This window comes from Micropterus salmoides, unplaced genomic scaffold, assembly GCF_014851395.1.
Source record: "Micropterus salmoides isolate LMB-PRFRI ecotype aquatic unplaced genomic scaffold, ASM1485139v1 Ms_hic_scaffold_6, whole genome shotgun sequence".
Classification (NCBI taxonomy): Eukaryota; Metazoa; Chordata; class Actinopteri; order Centrarchiformes; family Centrarchidae; genus Micropterus; species Micropterus salmoides.
Window position 1 is genome coordinate 16,403,840 of NW_024044348.1, and position 21,692 is coordinate 16,425,531.

Sequence of the window (21,692 nt, forward strand, 5' to 3'; positions counted from 1 at the left end):
CTGCATTTGCTCACAATGCGTGAACGTAGCAGATCTACACTCTCAAAAATAGTCATGATACAAAATAATAAAAACAACTTTATTAAAAACCACATTTTGCAGTATACATGTAAAATGGATACAGAATGAATCCAATAATCCAACACTGTATACTTAATTACTTTATATGAACAGAATTAAAACATTTCCCTTTCTGTAAATCAGTAAAATTAGTCATGACTTAAACCTCTGACTCTTGATGCATTTATCTAGAACAGGTAGAAGTTGTGTTGGCTCATTAAAATCACAGCTGTAAAAGCTATTTGCATTATCAATGTAATGTAGTTATACCAAAATCATTCCCTTGGTTTTACCCCATGTCCTTCTTTTTAAAATTGTACATAAACCATTTTACAAAGAATTCAAAAACATAAGTAAACATAGGGATGTTTGTTGCTTTGTAGAAAGGCACATCTTCAGGTTTTGCTTCCTCATCTTCACATCTGGTTCATCAGTTTTGCTCTTAGTGTGGCCAGTCGCACTTCAAGGGCTCAGACTTGGGCACTTTGAGACACTTTCCTAACTTCTCACAGCCTGCAGGGGCCCAATTCTGTAACAGAGAGCGGCCATCACAGTAAGCACAGGAATATGAAGTTCCAAAGATACTTACAGCAAGATTTAAAACAGTCTTGTAAGGGTTGAGCTGTTTTGTGTCCTGTCTTTTTCCAAGTCTTTTCCTCTGGCTTAGCATATCATGTGTCTTCATGTAAGATTTATCACAAGATATTTATTTTGCTAGGAACAGTACCTCAGGGATACATGTTTGGGATTTTCTTTTCACATAATGTATGCGGGGGCGGCACGGTGATGCAGTGTTTAGCACTGTCGCCTCACAGCAAGAAGGTTGCGTGTTCAAACCCCGGTTGCCCCCGCCTTTCTGTGTGGAGTTTGCATGTTCTCCCCGTGTCTGCGTGGGTTCTCTCCGGGTGCTCCGGCTTCCTCCCACCGTCCAAAGACATGCAGGCTAGGTTAATTGGTGACCCTAAATTGTCCTTAGGTGTGAGTGTGAGCGTGAGTGGTTGTTTGTCTGTCTATCTGTGGCCCTGTGATGTACCCTGCCTTTCGCCCGATGTCAGCTGGGATTGGCTCCAGCGACCCTGTAAGCAGGATAAGCGGTTGACGATGGATAATGTACACAGTGTCATGAAACTGCAAAGCTTTATCCATTGCCAGTTCATGCAATTCTATCATATTTAGCAGAATTTATTTATAAAACAATCAGCTCATGATTGAATGGCGATCTTATAGACTAGGTTTCATCCTGCACAATTGTACTGGAACACAAATACTTCAATATTCAAAAATCATCTCTATGACAGACAACAATGGAAAGTGTTCCTGAAACTGCATCCCCCCACCAATATTTGAATACTGACAACAACAGATAATGGCTTGGTTAAGATACAAGGCATAAAACGGATATATGTATATATATATATATATATATATATATATATATATATATATATATATTTGCATGACACAGGATAGGAAGTTACAGGACAGAATGCAAACATTACTCATTTTAACACCACTTAAAATTGGGTTTACTTTCTTCACCACAAGGGGGCAGTGCAGTGCCACAAATTAATCCACAGCAGTGTAGTTCACAATCTCTGGTGCTTGAGCTGTTAATAGTCGCTGCTCAATTTAGCTGCTTTAAATAATCCTAAAAGAGATTTTTTTTTTTCACACAAGTATAACACACACACACACACACACACACACACACACACACACACACACACACACACAATGAAGAAGTAAAAGTCCAGATTAAGGTAATAACCTGATACACATTCTGGAGCGACCAAGTTAGTAACAGTAAAAATAAAAGATAAATCTGGTGAAGTGGAACATTCATAGTGTGCAGGCTTTATGTAGACTGAAAACAGACAGCAACTGAGAAAAAAAACTCTATTCAGAGACTTATATTGATTTTAATTTTTTCATAAAAGGCTTTATCAATTTCTCTTTGTATTAATGTATCTGATGTACAAGTGTGATGGAGGGAACAGAGAGATAAGGTGCAAACACAAGCTTTGAGGGCTGCTGGATAAATAGAAACATAGAGTATCTGCTGTGAAAACTGAACTGCCTATTTGGCTTTGCTCCACTGCCTCTGGATATAGTGGGGAAAGAGTTAGCTGCTACATACAACAAAGCCGGCTTTCACAACATAATTTTTTTCTTTTTTTACATTAAAAAATGGAAGTAAAGTAAAAAAGATATATTTATTCATGTTATGTGAATCTCACCATCACAGCCACATCACACATGTTGAGCTGGGGAATACCGGGCACCAGAGTCTTCTTATGCTGCTCCACAACTAGGGAGATCCTGCTCAGCACATCCTGGTACTCCTTAGTCAAAACACTGCGAACAGACAATACACATTTATAATCTGCCGATTATTGTTTTGTTGACTAATCGAAATGAAATGTAAAACAATAGAGAGAAAATGTTCATCACAATTTCCCAGATCCCAAGATGATGTCTTCAGATGTCTTGTTTTTTCTGGCCAAAAAGTCCAAAGCCCAAAGATATAAAATTCACAATGATACATGACAAAACCAGGCAGTGACTCCTAACATTTAAGAAGCTACAACCAACGGCTTTTTGACATTTTTGCTTGAAAAATGACTTTAACAATGAATCAGTTTCTAAAATAGTCAATTATCTTTATCTCAATTTAAACATTTTCTTCACTTAATCTTTTTCAGTGAAAGGCTCACAAATTTAAAATACCTGAATTAAAACAATCAAAATTTAAAGTTTTTAATAAAAAAGTGAAACAATGGCTTAAACAACAACAAAGATGACACCGAATGAGTTTGAATGGATCTGCTGGTCACAAACATACATATATATACATACACACACTTTCACACATACATATATATATATATATAGACACATGTTTACAGCTCTTGTTTCCCTATATATTAATGCATAGAGCATTCCCACATCAACACAAGTCAGTTTTGCCCATCTGTTTCAGTTGTTTTACTTTAAACTGAAAAGCCTAACACACAACCGCACATATGAATACGCACTTACACACTGTGTATGTGTGCAGTAAATGCTTTGTGCACATGTATCCAGTACAAGCTTTGCTCATTATATCAGAGTGGGGACATGCTGTAGCTTTCAACAACACAAACATAAACACACACACACACACACACACGAAAACACACACACACACACACTGGCTGTCCACTCAAGCACCCTTTGGGAAAGCGCACTGAGCAGGGTGAACTATGTAACCCCTATCCCATCCCCTGTCTCTCAATTACTGCTGTTGGACACCAGCGAGCCTGAGCACCTCTGTGCATTATTATATTCAGTGTGTAAAACACAGGGACCCTGAAGGCTTTCAAAGGAACGCTACTCTCAATAGGACCTGTAGGGTTAATGGGCTGTGTGTGTGTGTGTGTGTTGGGGGAGTGGGCGTCTGGTGGTGTGACACACGGACAGACAAATATCAGCAGTGCAATTACACCCCTGATACACTCGCCAGCAGCACCTGTGCCAGCCTTCCATCCTCCCTCCACTGCAAACCCAACCCTCTGATTGGCCCCTGGGGAACATGTGCATGTGTGTGAGGTGAAGTGTCAATTAGAGTAATAACCCCAGGCCTTGTCCAGCTCACACCTACCCTCCCTCTTAGATCTCCCACAGGGAAGCAAGGCTTCCTCCATCAGCCAACACCTGCTCCTTTCCTTGATACTCTCAGTCTTTACTTTCCCCTACAATTACTCGACTGGTAGTGCACTGGCTGCAATTAGTCTCTCTCCTGGTGTGCCACATTCGTCATAAGCTAACTATCTACGCATTGTGACCCCAGCTGATAGGGAAAAACCGGATTATTCCCCTCGGTTCAAAATCAGACATTCAGATTAAATTGCTTCAGCTATCTAAAATCACAAATTCTGCTTTTGCCCGAGCATCAGCGAGAGGGATATTTCATTCCCCTACTATCTGTGCTCATTGTTGCGATTCATTTTGTGATAAGTGATGAAGCAACTTAATAGAAGTAAATGTAAAGGAGATTTATCAGCATGTTCTCAACACAAGTCTGCAAGCAAAGCATGCCATGTATTGAGAAACTTGCACAAGACTTTCTATTGTTTTGTCTATGCACTGAAAATCTTCCAGTGCAGACCTCTAAATCAAAAACTAATAATATCATTTGTTTGTGCCCCCTCTGCAAACAAATAATAAAAAGCCCACAGTCAGCACAGCTCATTATCATGATTATAACCCTTAGCCCACTGGTGTAGAGACAAATTCTGGAATAATAAGCAGGCTGTATGCAAATGGAGTCTTTTGATTTATAATGTATGGCACCCAAGGGGGATGGGGGCATTGCTCAGGTGTGTCACCACTCTGATTACTGATTCATAACACTATTGCTGGAACACACACACACACACACACACACACACACACACACACACACACACAAACAACCGCACAGTAGCAGAAGGTGGGGGAATTGAGAGACAATCAAATACATCTGTCCTGCCTACACCTCCCCTCCACCATCTTCTCCACCCCGGTGGAAATTGAGCACTTCAGTAAGGACTATTGATTGGGGACACAAGAGCTTGGTGGCAGGCAGCAGATGAGGCCAGACTGTGAAGGGCTGGCTGCCTGCAGTGTTAGGGCTGGGACTACACCCTGGATGATCGGGGATCTGGGGACGTGAGCTGAGGCACAGGCAGTGAGAAAGTAGGATGTGTTAACCTCACAGTCTTAGGTCACAGAGATGGAGGGCGGAGTGGATGGCGGCAAAAGGCTTTGAACAAATCCAGTGGGACTGTGTTGTGGACGCAGACCAAGTTGGGTCATTCATCTAGGGAAGATGGGCCACCAACATATCCTTCAACTCCAATCAAATTTGCCTCAAATAATGCCTCTGTTTGTAATCAGTTATATGACAACTAGAAAGTAGTTTCTTTCCAAATTCTCCCTTGATTGCATAATAAGAATCGATGCTGTTTTGCTGGGTGACTGTTCTGGACTGGGGAATGTCTATGTGTGTGTGTGCTCTTTGCTATATCACAGGCTGCGACAGTAGTGAAGGTATGTGTGCAGACAGGCCCTACATCATCTTAAGTGGCTCTTTAGGTGCAGACAGAGATTAATGATGGCCAGGCAGCTAGTCCAGCTGGGGGACCGAGGAGCACACGGACAAAACGCACACATACACATGTGTGTACACACACACACACACACACACACACACACACACACATCCAATGGTCCCAGTGGATGCAAAAAGACAGCAGCTGAGTTTTGAGAAGTGAGCAGAGGTGCCCAGTAGTAGGTGGACAGAGAAATGTAACAAGGAACGTGTTTGGAGGAAGTGGACTCAATAGTGCAGATGAGAGAGGACAGAAGAAGAACAGTGCATGAAGCAGTGTATGTGTGTGACCTTGCAGACAAACTCAATGACCCCAGTAAAAAAGGAGTGTGCATTTTTGGTTCGAGTATGTGCGAACATCTGGCACTCAGCACAACACACGGCTGCATATTGATTGGATTTTTTTTTTTATTATTATTCTTCCATGTGAATAGCGAGGCTAAAAGGTGGGCAACTGAAAAACAACATTAATGTTTTATCATCCAATCTCACTTCAGAACTGAAAGGAGTTCGAGCAGGAGGCGAAGAGGAGATAAGGCCAGAGCAAAATACGAGAGGCAGACCTGCAGAAGGCAGAAAAGAAAGGTCAAAGGAGGAGGAGCCAAAGCCAACACTGTGCACAAAAGGAAAATTCTCTCATCAAAGTGATTCTGAGATTGTCTTAATGTATTAGTCATGGTGTCAGCTTTGCGTAAATTTGTTCTAAAAGATCACATAAATATTCGGCTCTGACAGTATGCAGTAAGAGATGACGCTCATCCATCTTTGCACCCTTATTTAGCAAAAATCTTAGTTCAGCCTTGGCTGCCTGTGTCCTCTGGCATCACTCTCTCCTCTCTGCGATTCTTAACTCTCCTCGGAGCTGAGGCAGACACACACAAAACTCTATTAAACAGCACTCGCTCTCAATTTAGACCTGGACAATTTATCTTGCAATTTTAACCTGCAGCGGTGCACCGGAGGGTTGAGGGCCAGATAGTGATCTTTAAGGAGCTGTTTGCAATCACAAAGAGAAGGGTGTAATCAGGCGCGCTCTGGCTGGGCGGATCAATCCACCGCCTTCGTTTTCATGCCACTGAATCAGCATTGATCTCATACACATCCTGTGCTACCAACAGGCAAACCGCCTTCCTATTTTCACCCCTCTCCTGTTCATCTTTTCACTTGTTCCTGGCTGACTCCTCTCACTTTCATTTTTTCGTCCCCTCCCCTCTGGAAATCAGCTATAAACAGAGTAGAAGTTTTCAACTTGAACCTGATAGGGAACTTTTCCCCAGGATCCCGACCCAGGTGAAAAATGATTGGCTGCATTGTGTGCTCTTTTTGATCGTGAGTAGTCACACCTGGGACCTCCTGACCTGGACAGAAGTTGACACCCTGTAAGAAAAAACACACAAAGACACAAACTTGTTAGTTTTTTACTAAATCGAATACAAATTGATGTTAATATATGTTCTCAAGATCAGCTAATAATTATGTCATTAAAAGGATGCAGAAGTGTTGCATAGCCTATGTATAATAATATAACTCAAGCAGAGATTAGTGACTGATAACTGACAGTATAATGTCTTTTGAGGGCAACGATTATAAACATGCTCAAAAAGAGTCAAATTTGACATTTGAGGAAGAATGAACAAACCCCGCAGATCAGAGAGGTGTTCATTCTCTATGTTTCTAAAGTATTTGATGTTATTTTACATTTATTTATTTTTAAAACGCTGACAACTTTTCACCACCTGTCTCCGGTATGTATGCTGGAATAAGACTGCAATCCACCGTAGAAGAGGGCAGAACAGACCTGTTTTGACTACAAAGCTCTCATGAATTAAATAAGAAGATCAGCCTTTCTTTACAAAGCAACCTAACACAAGATTTGAGGTCAGTCCCACAGACAGAAAAAAACCCATAAGTGAAATTTAAGATGAAAAAAAAAAAGATAATTTCATAGAATGTTCCTATATTGTTTGGCCATGGTGTGTCCAATTTGGTCATTTTTTATGGTATATTTTGATCTTTTATATGTTTGGTTGAAACACATGTACACAAGGCTTTTCTCTGTGTGTATGGTACTGAAGTCGGCGAAAGAAATCTGGATGTTCAGATTTAGGCTTGCAGTCACCTTGCTACTCTGAGCTCATTGCTTAATCTCATTGTAATATTGCCTATATGCACATTGTCTTGCAATCCGTTGTGCTATTTATGCAGCTACTGTTGGTGCATCATAAAGGGGTTTGAGTCGCTGGCAAAATAGAGGACTTTTCTTCCTTGTGCTGGCTCTACTTCATCTCTCCAAGCCTTCGCTCCTGCTCCCTGACTCCATTCTCATGAGCCTGGCAGTGATCACAGCCTGATTGAGTCACACTCAATCCTCCAGAACCCCCTGGAGATCTGCCCCCTTCTTCAACACACACACACACACACACACACACACACACACACACACACACACACACACACACACACACACACACTTTTTGATGAGCACAACTAATATTGAGAAAGCATTCATCTGTAAGGCGCTGTTGCTGCCCCCCTCTGAGATCGTTCAACAGAGCACCTCAAAATACATACAGAAGAGTGAGACAGAGAGTGAGAAGGAAAGATACCCCCCGCCCTGCAGCGCCTCCTCTCATCTAGACTTGTCCCGTCTTTTGAAGCCAACAGCTTAGAAATGCAGAAAAGAATGGAAAAAAAAAAACTCATCCCAGAGGAGCAGCAAGAAAGGCCTGCTGTGTGTATCTCTCTGAATCTGTCTCTTGTACCCAAGACATAACAGCAAGAACCCCATATCTCCCCTGACATTAATGCTATGGATACAACAAGGCTGCTTTCAAACTGGAGCAGAGCAGTTGCTATTACAAGATAAAGGGCAGAAGAATCCAGGGGTGGCAGGATTTTGGAAGAGGAAATATTTTAGATTGTGACTGAATATTATTTAAAGCAACGTTATGTCCGAATTGGTATGATTTATAAATTTCAGAAATAAGGACAGCTGTTAACGTGCATTTATTTTTATTACATTACTTACGATCAAAAACTAACAAATCAACAACTTTGCTAACACAGCCAAACATAAGCAAGTGCGACAACACAAGACATAGTAACAAGACATTACTTACTAGTCCAACAGAAAGAATGCCAGCCCGGAGACTGTCCTGCAGCCTTTTATTTCACAAAGCTCTTGCCAAAGTGGCAGCCTCTTGCTTGGTCACTCTCTTTTTCTTTTCTTAGCTACCTCTGTCAACATCCTCTTCGGTCTCTTTGCCTCTGCCATGAGCTAATGTTGTGTCTATAGAGGCTGCTGAGCTTGGTTATGTTGCCTGCTCGCCCGGCTCAGGCACAACACCGGCGCCGCTCTCCACTAGCAGTAGCATAATGTTACTTGAAAGTTGGGTGGCAAGCCAAGCCAACAAAGCTAGACAGTAACCGATGCAAGATCACATACAGTAATGTAACCGATGTCTGAGTGTGTTATCTAGTAAGTTTGCTGACATCAACTCGAGCTTTATCGAGAAAAGCTCTGGCTGATTTCGACAACATTGCTAACGCAGCCAAACAACAAGTAACAAGACAAAGCAAGCCAGCTGATAAGTTACAACTTACTAGTCCAACAGCAAGAAGGCCAGCTCAGCATCTCTCCTGCATCCTTTCAGCTCTTCTAGCTAAAGCCAATGAATACCGGCCAGTCCGATTTTAACTCTTGTCTGGTCTCCTACTCGGTCACTCTGTCTTTTTCTCTTTGCTTGACATCTTTTTCGGTCTTATTGCAGCCTCTGCCATGATATTTATACTGAGAATACCGAGCTAGCTTCTTTCAAAGAACTTACATTGTACATTTTATACTTTTTGCTTCTTCTTATAGCTCACTTGCTAAAGAGGTGTGTTGGTGTGTGACATAGTGCCATAAAGCATAACACCGCCGTGATATGTTTCCTGCCCAAGATTCCAATGTTACATAGAGCAATACCAGGTGTTCTGGGCTCTGTGGGAATGACAAAGATGCCATTTACCCTATTACAAGTCAGTATACCATCAAAATGATTTTGAGGAGCTGTTGTTTTAAGATAAAATTACTACACAATTTTGCTTCAAAATCATATATACTGTAAACATATGTACTTCCTACTTATAACTACTGTAACTGACATTTTGCAAAAAAATTGCAGTCGATCTGTCAACTATTCGCTAAACGCCAATTGGTTCCAGGAGGTCTTTATGTGCTGCACACTGCTGTAATGTATGTACATGCTTTTTGCCATAAAGTCACTGATGTAGGTGCTGTTTAACAGCGTTAATGTCACGAGTTCCAATCTAGCTCAAGACCCCGAAACTGAGCTACTGCACAGTCTACCTCTTGTTGATTGAAAATTGATGAAATAAGTAACCAGTGTACGACAAACAGGTGTCTAGGTGCCTTTTTCATTTATCACCTTATGAGTATGAGTATTTAGCCAGGTTAAAAGATATTACAAAGAGTTCCTACTGTAGCATAGGTTACTCAGCAAAGGAGATATAAAGTCACAACAAACTATATTTTGCAATATTAACATCACTACGCTGCCTCAAGAGCGTTTGATGAGAGCCATTTAAGCCTGTGAAATTTCTCATTTTCCTCATGGCTGAGCTGCATGAACACAGCCAGGACAGAGCGAGATGTCTCCCAGCTATTAACCTGTAATTTTGTACTTCTTCATAGACACACATTTTCCCTTGTTTATTTTTCACCATGGGCCAAGATGCCAAATTATATTTATAAGTATTACCAAAGTGGAGGAGCAGGCAGGAAAACATGATTTTTAGGTTTGATTGGGGTTTTCTATTGCAAGACAGGTTAAATTGAAGCCTATATAAGGATTTTAAGGGTCAAGATAATTTAGACCTTGAAACATATTTTCCTTCTAAAGGTAATTTTCAAAACATTTCATGCGTAATCTGACTTCGTGACACAGCTGAATATGAGTGCATAAGTCAGTTTGTTTAATATGTTTATAAAATGTAAATGGGAATTTAATGCTCCCTTGTAGGAGCTCCATAACAATACACACACAGACATGCACTTCTATATGGAGAACCGAACATACATGTGCATGTTTACCTCTCGTCCTTTCTCTCCTTCTCATGTACACACACACACACCAATCGATAGGCAACTCACAAGCAATCAGACGCCATTATTTGTGAAGTTCCACTTCAGTTCACATGAGTTGATAAAGGAGGTTGCTATTGATTCAGCTGCCCTGAAGGAGAGAGCAATTTAAGCGACCGATGGGGCATAAAACAAACTGGATCACAGGAAAAACAGGGCAGGCGAAGGGAGGACAGGAGAACATGTTTTCATGGACAGAAAGAAGGACCACACTATCCTGCTTCTCAAGTGTCAGATTTCACATTTCTCCTGATACATTTAATCAGCACGACATTGATGTAATTATGGCCAAGAGATACTGCTGGTATCTGCCTTTGTTTCTTCCTTTTGAGCACCGTGATGCCAAAAGAACCGTCTATAGCAGACAATGTCGGTATGTAAATGGAGAGGAAGAAAATCTCCAATGGAGTTAGAACAAACAAGTCAACTGGTTGATGAATGATGTAAGTTTGCCGATGTGGGGGCTCTTCATTAATATTCATTACGCTCTGATGTACACAGCAGTCAACTGATGAGCCAGTTTCAAGATAACACCAACAGCAAAAGTGTTTGTGTGTTTGAGTAAGATTAGAAGAGACAAAGAGGGAGGATGTGGCAGTGCAAATCAAGAACTGAGCAAACAGAGATGGGACAGAGTTGCTGTGTTAAAAGGGAGTCTTACGCTTTTCAACTCCTCCCATGAGTTGCTCCAGGTCCAGTAGTGTGCCTTGTATTGTCCAAGCCTCACAGCCATCAGCTCATTCCCACGGTAGTAGAAGATTGGCCTGTTGAGGATGGGAAAAGGAAGAAATAATGTATCCAACGAAGGTTAAAATCAAGGGCAACTGGACTTGGTTGAAGATACTGGAAGACGTTTCGTCCCTCATCCAAAGGACTTCTTCAGTTCTGACTGACTGGCAGGGAAACTCAGCTATTTAACCTCAGTGGGGTCGTTGGCCCGGGTCATCGATACCGCTGGTTCGTTAGTGTTCCTTGTTGCTGTGACGACAGTCGTTACAGTCGTTAAGACTACCTGTGGCCAAGACTGAACGACCATCGTTGGTATCTTCACCTGAGGTCAATAGGTTACGTTTGTTGAGTTCTTCTCGTGTGTCAAGTTCACACGAGAAGATGTTCACAACAACAGTTTGGCCTTCCTGGACTGCGCTGTACACATTGAAGAGGACAGGAGCCTCCACCCACTGGAGCACAAGCTAGGGGTCATGAGAACACACTGCACCACAGAGCGGAAAACATACCAACAAGCTCCCAAGCCAGAGAGAAGGAACAGAACCACCTGAAGGGGGCACTTACAGCCTGTGGATACCCTAAATGGACCTTTGTGAAGACAGCCACAAGATCCAAGAAGAACAAAACTACAGGGGAGGAGGAAAAGAAGGTCAAACGCAACAACATTGTGATTCCATACGTGTCTGGAGTATCAGAGAAACTCAGGAGGATTTTCAACAAACATAACATCCCTGTGTTTTTTAAACCCAAGAACACACTAAGACAGATGCTGGTACACCCCAAAGACCGCACACCCAAACACAAGAAAAGAAATCTAGTGTATGCGGTCCAATGCAGTGAGGAATGCACAGACCTGTATATTGGGGAGACTAAACAACCACTACACAAACGCATGGCTCAACACAGAAGGGCCAACTCCTCAGGTCAAGACTCTGCAGTCTACTTACATCTGAAGGACAGAGGACACTCGTTTGAGGACCACCAGGTGCACATTTTAGACAGAGAAGATGGATGGTTTGAAAGAGGTGTCAAGGAAGCCATCTACACCAGGGTTGAGAAGCCGTCATTGAACAGGGGACGGGGTCTACGACACCACTTATCCCCCACTTACAATGCTGTCCTTTCATCACTTCCCAGGAAACTCAACAAATGTAACCTATTGACCTCAGGTGAAGATACCAACGATGGTCGTTCAGTCTTGGCCACAGGTAGTCTTAACGACTGTAACGACTGTCGTCACAGCAACAAGGAACACTAACGAACCAGCGGTATCGATGACCCGGGCCAACGACCCCACTGAGGTTAAATAGCTGAGTTTCCCTGCCAGTCAGTCAGAACTGAAGAAGTCCTTTGGATGAGGGACGAAACGTCTTCCAGTATCTTCAACCAAGTCCAGTTGCTCTTGATTTTAACCTTCGTTGGATAACTATGACCTGGATGACTGAGAATCTTCATAGACATCGAAGAAATAATGCTTAGATTTGTTTCTTCCCAGGTGAATTTGCGCCAAATTAGACACTTCTGTTTTAAAAATTAACTTTTTTTCTCTTAAAGTCTACTCTCATTGTTTTCTACCTATTCTCTCAAGAGGTGGAATATGTACTTTCTAACTCTGTGAAAATCACACATCATCAGAAGATAAAAGAGTCTACAGCCAAACTAGCAGCTCTGTGGAGCTGTACTTAGGCACAGCAGTGAGCTCAGTGCTAACGGCAGCAGGCTAACATGCCATGATATGATAGCAGATGTTTAGCAGGTTTAATGTTTACCATGTTCATCATCTCAGTGTAGAGTGCTAGAATTTGCTAATTACTATTAAATACAAAGTACAGCTAAATTTGATAGCAATGTTATTACTTTTTCAGATATTTGGTCCTAAATCAAAGAATTAGGCATGGCCAAAAAATGCTGTCTTACCTTTTGCATGACAAAACTAACACTGCTCTCGCACTCAGGGATGTGATCGTGAACAATAAAAGGCATTCTGAAAAATGAACTAAAGTAACGGCCAGGAACATCACAAATCTCTAGCCAACTGGTAAAATCCTGTAACAGCTAGTGTGTGTGTACTCGCCTGTTTTGGAGTGTTTGTGAGGGGTTTAGCAGGACTGATGTCAGGTCCAGTCCATCAAGAGTCCTATCATCAGGAGGGCTGATGCCAGCCAGAGCCAGACTGGTGGTGAACAGGTCCATCACATTGGCCAACTGGAAACTCACCTGTAAAAGGAAATTTTAAAAAGACAAACACTATCTTCAGTATGAGAAACTATTTTACACAACCTGCGAGTGAAGAAAAAGTGAAAGAAATAAGGACTGGCTAAATGTCCTTTCAAGGACTTAAATTGGTCCTCATTCATCTTTGGTAGCTGTATGCGACACACACACACACACACACACAATTTAATGGCAGTATCTCTTGTTGAGTACCTCTTGCTTCATGTTTCTGCCACCAGTGGCAAATAATAAAGACTTCACAAATCCAGAATTAACCGTTTTATGCTCAAGATATACCACAAGCTTTCTCTTTAATGCAGGATTTTCTTCATGAACACAAACATGGTAACACTGCATTGTCATGATAGGACAATAGGATAGGAAGTGTGTTAGTGTGTACTCATGTAGGAAAGATGTGAATTTCTTCATACTCCTCTCTAATCTCTGCTTGCAGGTTTATTACAAAAAACAAAATGCCTCTCTTTCTAAATTACTTTTTGTTTTGGTTTTTTTTGGGGGGGGGCAAAGAAAAAGAGGAGTGGAAGTAGGGAGAGGACAAGGCCCGGGCAAGCAGGCGGCTGGAGCTGGAGCGAGCTGGTGTTTTATCTCCTTCCCCCAGTCCCAGTGAAAAGCTTTATTTTATTTATAAACTTTGAACTATTTTCAGATAAAATGCCATTTTTTCGCTGTCATCCTTGATCTTCCGTTCCATTCTCTCCTGAGCGAGCCTTAGAGGGAGACGGCACGCTCACAATCAGATAGCGCTATCAGGCCTCTGCAGCTGCACCACCATGTGCTGCTGTGCTCCTATCGGCAGCCAGCACACATACAGACACAAACGCACACTCACACACACAAGCTCCTAAGCACTGAAATGAATTCCCCTTTCTTCTGTATCCACAGAACTAGCCACAGAAAAGGCTTTGCAATGCATTCCATGATCTATCTGCACATCCAGACACTCTTTCTCTCACACACACACAAACACTAACAGATTTACTCCGTCATTTCATTTTTCTTTTCTTTTCTTTTCTTTTTTTTTTTTTTAAAAGGTCCCCCTCAAAAAACACACAAACCATTAAAGAAGACAGGACAAAAGAACACAAGAAGAAGCAAAACTGACATTTAGTTGGTAATAACTTGACCAAAAACCAAAACTTTCAGGCTCAGACTTGGCTGATATAGGAATTTATCTCTATGAGTTGCCATCTTTTATTTCCTTCCTTATTAGCTCTGTCCTCTTTTGCAGTCTATACTCAACTTCTTCATTCTTTCTTCACCCTTTGTTCTTTCCTTTTATTTTACTGACTCATCACTCTCAATTAACGTCACATTCTCTTTCTCTCATTTGTTTCTGTGCTGTTGGTGATGTGATGTTGATTATCTGAGGAGGCAGTGCTTCTATACCCATCTCTGCCAGTGTCTCTGCTGCATGATAAAACACAACAAAAGGGATTGTGACGCTCAACAACATTGTGGGACCAACAACCCCCCCCCGGCACTGGGAGAATGCTGAATCTGCACCTGCTTCAGACCAACCATGTTTCTTCATTCCAGTATACCTCCTTCCATCCACCTAAACATGAGTGAATGACAGCAATTACCAGCACATTCACAGAAGTCAGCTAAATTAGTTTCATCACTCAGATGCATCCACAGATAACAGGCTTTTTTGTCTGTTTAAGAGTTGTGGAAATACACACAGAAGTGGTCTTTCCAGCACCATTCACCCATCCCCCCAAAAATCTTAATGCTGCAAAGATGCATCTGTGCTCAGTCAGTACAATAAACCTGCTGAAATCCCAATTTAAGAAAGGCTTGCATGGCGGTTTGTTGTTCGCATTTTGCTCCAAGAGCTTATGGACTTTTCAATGCACAGATCAACGGAGATTTCAGAAGACTACAAATAAGGGAGGGGGCGACCCTGTGCCTGGTTTGTCCTCCCTCCCAAGCAGCAAAGAGTGTTAAATCCAGAGCTGTGGACTACAGTAGCTCCAACAAAGCAGCTTTTGTCATCCCAACCCCAGAGAGCTTCAGGGAGTATCACTGACCCTCGTTCTCACACACACATAGGTGTTTTGTGTTGGTGGTAATATTATTTACAAATGTGTCTCTTCCGCTGGTCTAGAAAGTTTTCTATCACATATACTAATCCAACATACATGTAAAAGCATGCATATATATGTAGGCATGTGGAATAAAAGATAAATGACTCATGTATACACAGATACATTGGTCAATTATAATGTGGCACAGGTGCCACAAAGCCCTGCAAACACAACATCATTCCTGGCAGTGTGGCAGTGCCAGCGTCTTTAGCACTCCTCCTCCTTTTCTCTTTTCTACACCAGTCACCTCTTTTACTTCTTCCTTGCTTCCTTTCCTGCCCACCCCCCCCCACCCCTCCGTTCCTTTATCCTGAGCGCCTGGCATATTCAGATACTGAAGTCCTCATTACAGCTCAATCCAACCTCAGCAAACACACAAACAGATTAGCCGCTTAAGACGCTCCCAATCCCCCTCTCCCTCGCTACTCTGCAGTGCTATCAGGCCCCAGCACACCCCTGTGAGATGAGCCAGGGGCAAGGCTTACTGCAGACTGCAGCCTCCGCTCGCTCCTCCACCAAATCCCTCTGCGTCACAGCCCCGTGTCACAGCTGCCCCTAATACAATTAAAAGTCATTTGCAGAACGCACAGGCTTAGAGGATCACGGTGTGGGTGGGGGGTTAAATTGGAGATGGGGAGGGAGGAAAGAGAGAGTTTGGGGCATTAATTCCAGCCAAACATTTTTTGAGGTAACAGTGGAAAAATCGCCCACACGCTTCGTGGCCGCAATCACATAGTTTATCTTTCGTGTTTCTGGAGTTCAATCACTCGATAGAAGTTGAACATAGTCAAGATTAACTGGTTATGGAGCCAATTATGACTGTGCCCATGTAAAGTGGTAAATGAGACACAAATTAAACAAAAAAGTGACAATCATTCAAAAGGAAGGATTAGTGATTTAATTATTCCTATATCAATCTGCTTTATAGTCCTGTACATCACCTGCAGCTTTACAGAGAACATTTCAGCTACCGGTACCTGTTGATAGGCAGAACATTAGAGACCAACGAAAGAAAATGGCTCTGGAGTGCAGTCTGGTCCCTAGAGAAAATGGTAATGATTAAGTGAATGATGGTCTTGGATCTTTTTGGAGGCTCCTTGGTAAAAGCTTTAAATCAAGGGGGTTATTCTCACCGTGCCTTCTTTGATGTGTCCAGGCCACCAGGCAATGGCAGGCTCCCTCATGCCCCCTTCAAAGGTGGTCTCCTTCCCGCAGAGGAATGGCCCATTGCTGCCAGCTGAGAAAATCAGAAGCACAAAATCACATGAATACATGTATCAAATCACACACATACAGGATAGAAAATGATAGATAACAAACAGAAAAATGAGTCAATGAGTATGTGTGTGTGCATTTGAATCGAGTGGCTACCTTCGTTTGGGCCGGACATCAGAGCAGCTCCGTTGTCTGAGGTAAAAAAGACAAAGGTATTATTTTCAATGCCTAGAGTCTGCAGCCCTGACAAGATCCGACCGACGCTGTAGTCTAGCTCCATCACTGCATCACCATACCTACGGAACAAAGACAATCACAGCTTATATCATTCCCCATGAGAAATACATTTATTGATAACCTTATGCATCTGCTGGATTGTGTGTCAATAAAAGAGCAAGGGATGATAAAATGTACCGGCCTCGCTGGCTCTTCCCTAGGAAATGTTTGGAGGCATAGATAGGGGCGTGAGTGGCGTCGGCTGCCCAGTAGAGGAAGAAGGGCCGCTGGGCCTCAGTCTGACGGAGTATGAAATCAAGACCTTCCTGTAGAGATGGGAGGTGTGATTGATTTGTCAGTGCAGATGTGAAACCACTTACGAGAGCTTCATTCACAGTAGTGCTGTCAAGTTGTATATACAATAAATTACCTCCTTCTCACTTGCTTATCACATACTAATTATAACCATGTTTCTGAGTATGTAATACACTCAGTAAACTGAACCAAAATGTGACAGTTTTTTGCAATGCTGTCAAAACCAACAACTAAAAATATAAGATGGTATTTCAAAGTTTTGCCTTTGTTTCACTTTCCACAATCAGCCACATTAATAACTGTGCTACTGAAATCAGTCCAGTCCCATAAGATATGCTAATATGAGCTTTACAAAGCTCTACTTGACAGATCCATCCTCTTCTTGTGATGACATATTACACCTCTCAGGCATGCAGTGTGTCTCTGCAGGCTGCTTTTGATCCCTTTAGAACCAGAATGGGAGGGACTGACGTAGGCAGCAGAGATAATTACTACGAGTGTGCGCAAAAGTCAACAATCCACTTATGCTAGTATGCTGTTTTGTTAAAAGGGTTGTATTGTCTGAGATAGAGACAGCTTAAAAAAGACAGGTGAGCCAGAACTTACCCACAAGTAGATCTGTGTGAGGTTGGACTCTCCAGTTTTCCTGTCAATCTTAAAGTCTTCATAGAATCTGGAAATCAAGTGGGTTGACATGATTCATTAAATAAACCTTCATTTTTACTTAGCCAACATCCCATCTGAATACCTGCTGAGGCCACACCATGCCATCTCTCCTCTGCTTATTCATCCACATAAAATAATTATTTCACAATGACCCGACTGTATTGTCAGGACTTTCAATCTGCCTCTAAATTGACCGAATCTACTGCAGACAATATCATTAAGACAATGGAAGAAAATTTCCCTCTTGCGGACTGTGCTCACGGGAGATTTTGGTGAAAGACATATTTGGGATGTCTCAGCAGAGCGGAGCAGAGGGAGCTGTTATGAGGTGTTACTGAAGCGTGGCGCGGCAAGCAGAGAAGCAGTGACAGGCATCTCTCTTTCTTACGCTTCACTTCCTCCAGGTGTCTCCACATACAGCCAACGCAACCTGCCGTCTCTTGAGGGCGTGTGTGTGTCTGTGTGTATACGTGTCTATGTGTGTGTGTAAGTCTGTCCAGGGCCCAGGTATGCAGCGCTGATTAAACCCACGGCTAAGCGAAAAACACGCCCGGCTGCTAGTTCCAATGACCCTGAATACACATATGGCTGTTTTGGGGAAAACAAATGGGCGGAAAATGGAATACACAAGCACAGCTGGTACAGAGAAGGAAGAGGAGGGGAGACTCAACACATCCAGAGGAGCAGCCAGCCAAACTATTCCACTGAGTCATGGGGAAAGAAGATTTTTATAGATTTTCAGCCTCTGTTTCTGTCTGCTGTTATGTATATCTAAGTGCTTGTGTGTGATATTACCTGCCAACCATCTCAGAATTGTTGTAAACAGGGATGTTGGGTCTGATGCTGTTGTTGTAGGGGCCAAAGTGGCAGTTTGGTGCACCAAACCATTCATCAAAACCATTCTCCAGAGGCAGGTACTGTGGTCTGTGGCCAAGATGCCTGCGGTGACAAAGTGCACTCACACACTGTAAGGTCAATGTGACTGAAGGATCATGCTACATGTTTTTGCGTGTTCAAATTTAGACCATCACTAAAAGATTACATATGCTCGTGCTACTACACACCATTATTGAAAGCACAAGATATTTATTTTGACGTTTGATCACAGTTACTACCTTTAGGTTGTCACTGATTTCCATTCACTCCAGTATATTGTTTAAATCAACTTGCAGGGGCTTGAAATGTTGAGACAGGTTTAAATCTATAGCAGCAAAGTTGAGTGTTTGGTGGTAAAATGGTGAAGAATTTTTAAATAAGTAATCATTCCTAGGTGCATTTATGCAGAGCAAAAACCGAAGGCAGATAGCATTGTGTGTCATAAATTATTTATGTTAAACAAGCTTCACATTGAAAGGAATACAAATTAATGGATGCCTCAGGGATAGGAAATAAATGTAATATAAAATGATTGTATACCATGCAAAAATGATCATCAGTAATGCTAAGTATACCTGATTTGTAATAAATTGGCTAAACCATGCAAATATACTGCATTAGTCACTTAATTCATGGAAAAAGCATTCTAATAAAGCATATTCTATTTATATTCTACTGTATTTTCAAACTGGCCTGCTCGAACTCCTGAGCCACAGCCACCATGACCAGTCATCATCAGCATAACCTCTAAAACTTCAGAAACCTCTTAAAACTTGGATTAAAGAAAGATAAAGAGCTCACCACTTTCCAACTATCTTGCTGACGTAGCCCTTTTTCTTCAGCATCTGGGGTAACAAAATCTCATCCTTAGAGATTCCTCCCACTATCTCCTGTGGTGTGTATGCTATAAAAAAAGGTCGAAATTTTGTGTACAAAACTTTCCATTACTTTATTGCACACTGTACATTATAGACTAAGCAATGACAAAGCATGCATATTATTTGCAGCTGGATAAATTACACAGTAAGGGTATACTGAGAGTGTACCGTTTCTGGCGTGGGCATTAGTGGTGTAGAAACCGTTTCTGACAGGCAGTCTCCCAGTGAGAAGTGCAGCTCTGGCTGTTGTTAATATGACATAAAAAAGTCATTAGGATTTCAGCACGTTGGTCTTCCAAATGCTTTTTTACTGCCTAACAAATAGACTCAAGTGTGCTGTAGTACTCTTGGCGGCACCAATGTCACTTACGCTGAAGATTACAAATTAATCTGCCCAACTTGTAAAATAGTTTTTCATTATTGTCGTAGTTATATGAATTGCTCTGGGTTGCATCTCAGTTTTAATGTGTACATCAAAATCTTTCAGCTTTTTGAGAATTTGTTTCCTGTAACTAACAAGACCAATACCCTTCATTTATGAACTGTTATTAATGGCTGTGATTCAACTAAATTATGTACGCTAACCACTGCTGTCAGGTGAAAACCTGTACCTCCAAAATTCTTCTTCAAAAAAAGAAAAACATCTTTCAATAGCTATGAAGTTTATCTGCAGAGTTTTTATAAAATTTCATGAACAAAAGGCATACTTAAACTCTATTCTAAATCCAAAGCATTTTACATGAATAGATTCGGTTAAGTTACATAAAAACATGAAAATGATCAAGCTGGAGTTTAAAGGTTTCTCACCACAGCTGCTCTCCTGCTTATAATTACTGCAACATATTGTACTATGTTTGAATTCTATATTTTAATGCTGCAAGCTTAATTGTAGTAAATAACAAGTGTTGTCCTATGGTATGTCAACTGTAGGGCTGGGCAATATGCCAAAAATGATCATATCATTCGATAGCAATAATTATCACAATAAATGTCAAATAATTATTTCTTTCAAGTTTAAAAGCTGATTTTTAATCCTGAGTGATGGTTGAATAAAACAGACCGTTTATTGTGGTTTTAAACTATTCCTTATGGTCAGAACATGACAAACACTGAGACACATCTGAGGTAGAACATTCAAAACAATTACTTTTTTGCATGAGTAAAATTAAGTAAAATCTATTTTCAGTCCCTTTTCCTTAACAAATAAATATCTTAATGGAAAAACTTAAGTACTAATTAATTCATGATTCAAATGAATTAAATTAAACATTTATTGAACAATTATTGAACATTGTTATATTGTTATTGAGGAAAATTCTATTGCAATAATAATCATTATTGTTTTATCGTCCAGCCCTAGTCAATTGTTCCAACGTTTAATGTGACAATAAAAACACAAGCACAGCAGAGCAACTGTACTTCCATCTCTGAGAGATGGAAATATTCTAACATCTTGCAAAACAGGAACTGCTGGTTTAGGTTCTGTATTTTCTGCTGACTCACATGGAGAACAGAGCGGGTTGGCAGTGTAGAAATTTGGAAGCAGCATGCCCTGAGCAGCCATGGCATCCAGGTTGGGGGTCTCTCTAGAGGGCTGGCCAAACACCCCCAAGTCCCCCCAACCCATCTGAAGAGCAGAGGGAAAGGGTGGAGAGTCTATTAACAAGTCCGGCTTATACACAACTTATCCACAAACAAAGACGGAGAGAATTAAAGATACAGAGAAAAATATTTTGGGCTCTCAAACTCATTCACTTTTCAACTGTGTTGCTGATTTGATGAGCTGAAGTCACAAGCACACATATAACAAAGTAAAAAGTAACTTACGTCATCCATGAGCATGATAATAATGTTTGGAGGTGAAACATTTGGTGGCTTTTCTGTCAAGGAACAACATATTACGGCATAAAAGAGAGTCAGAGTTACTGCAGACATAACTCGCATTGCTATGAAGTAGTCATATGAGCATCAACTTCGAGGAAGTGCTTTGTTTGCCTTCGTGCGTGTCTTTAGCGCAACACTTGCGCATACACAGAAGCCCACTTGTTTTGAGGCGTTTGTTTCAATTAATTTAGGTTTTTAATTAAATGTAGCTTATTTGATTCGTTGACTTATGAATGCGTAGCTTTAGATGTTAG

At 41.5% G+C, this 21,692-nt stretch overlaps 1 protein-coding gene across 2 annotated transcripts; it reads right to left on the reverse strand.

Moving 5' to 3' along the window:
• Positions 1-60: 60 nt before the first annotated feature.
• galns (galactosamine (N-acetyl)-6-sulfatase) lies at positions 61-21,540 on the reverse strand. Of its 2 annotated transcripts, XM_038700879.1 has the most exons (14): positions 21,382-21,540; positions 21,058-21,181; positions 19,723-19,797; positions 19,478-19,580; positions 18,596-18,739; positions 17,741-17,807; positions 17,018-17,145; positions 16,760-16,899; positions 16,522-16,625; positions 13,141-13,283; positions 10,999-11,101; positions 6,447-6,568; positions 2,298-2,415; positions 61-589 (listed from the first exon to the last, which is right to left on the reverse strand). In XM_038700879.1, exons 1-14 carry the CDS (start codon positions 21,496-21,498, stop codon positions 503-505), a joined length of 1,575 nt encoding a protein of 524 aa, XP_038556807.1. In that variant the 5' UTR covers positions 21,499-21,540; the 3' UTR covers positions 61-502. The 2 variants fall into 2 exon arrangements, with proteins under 2 accessions (XP_038556807.1, XP_038556809.1); XM_038700881.1 differs by lacking the exons at positions 61-589; positions 2,298-2,415 and adding an exon at positions 2,569-5,754.
• Positions 21,541-21,692: the final 152 nt, after the last annotated feature.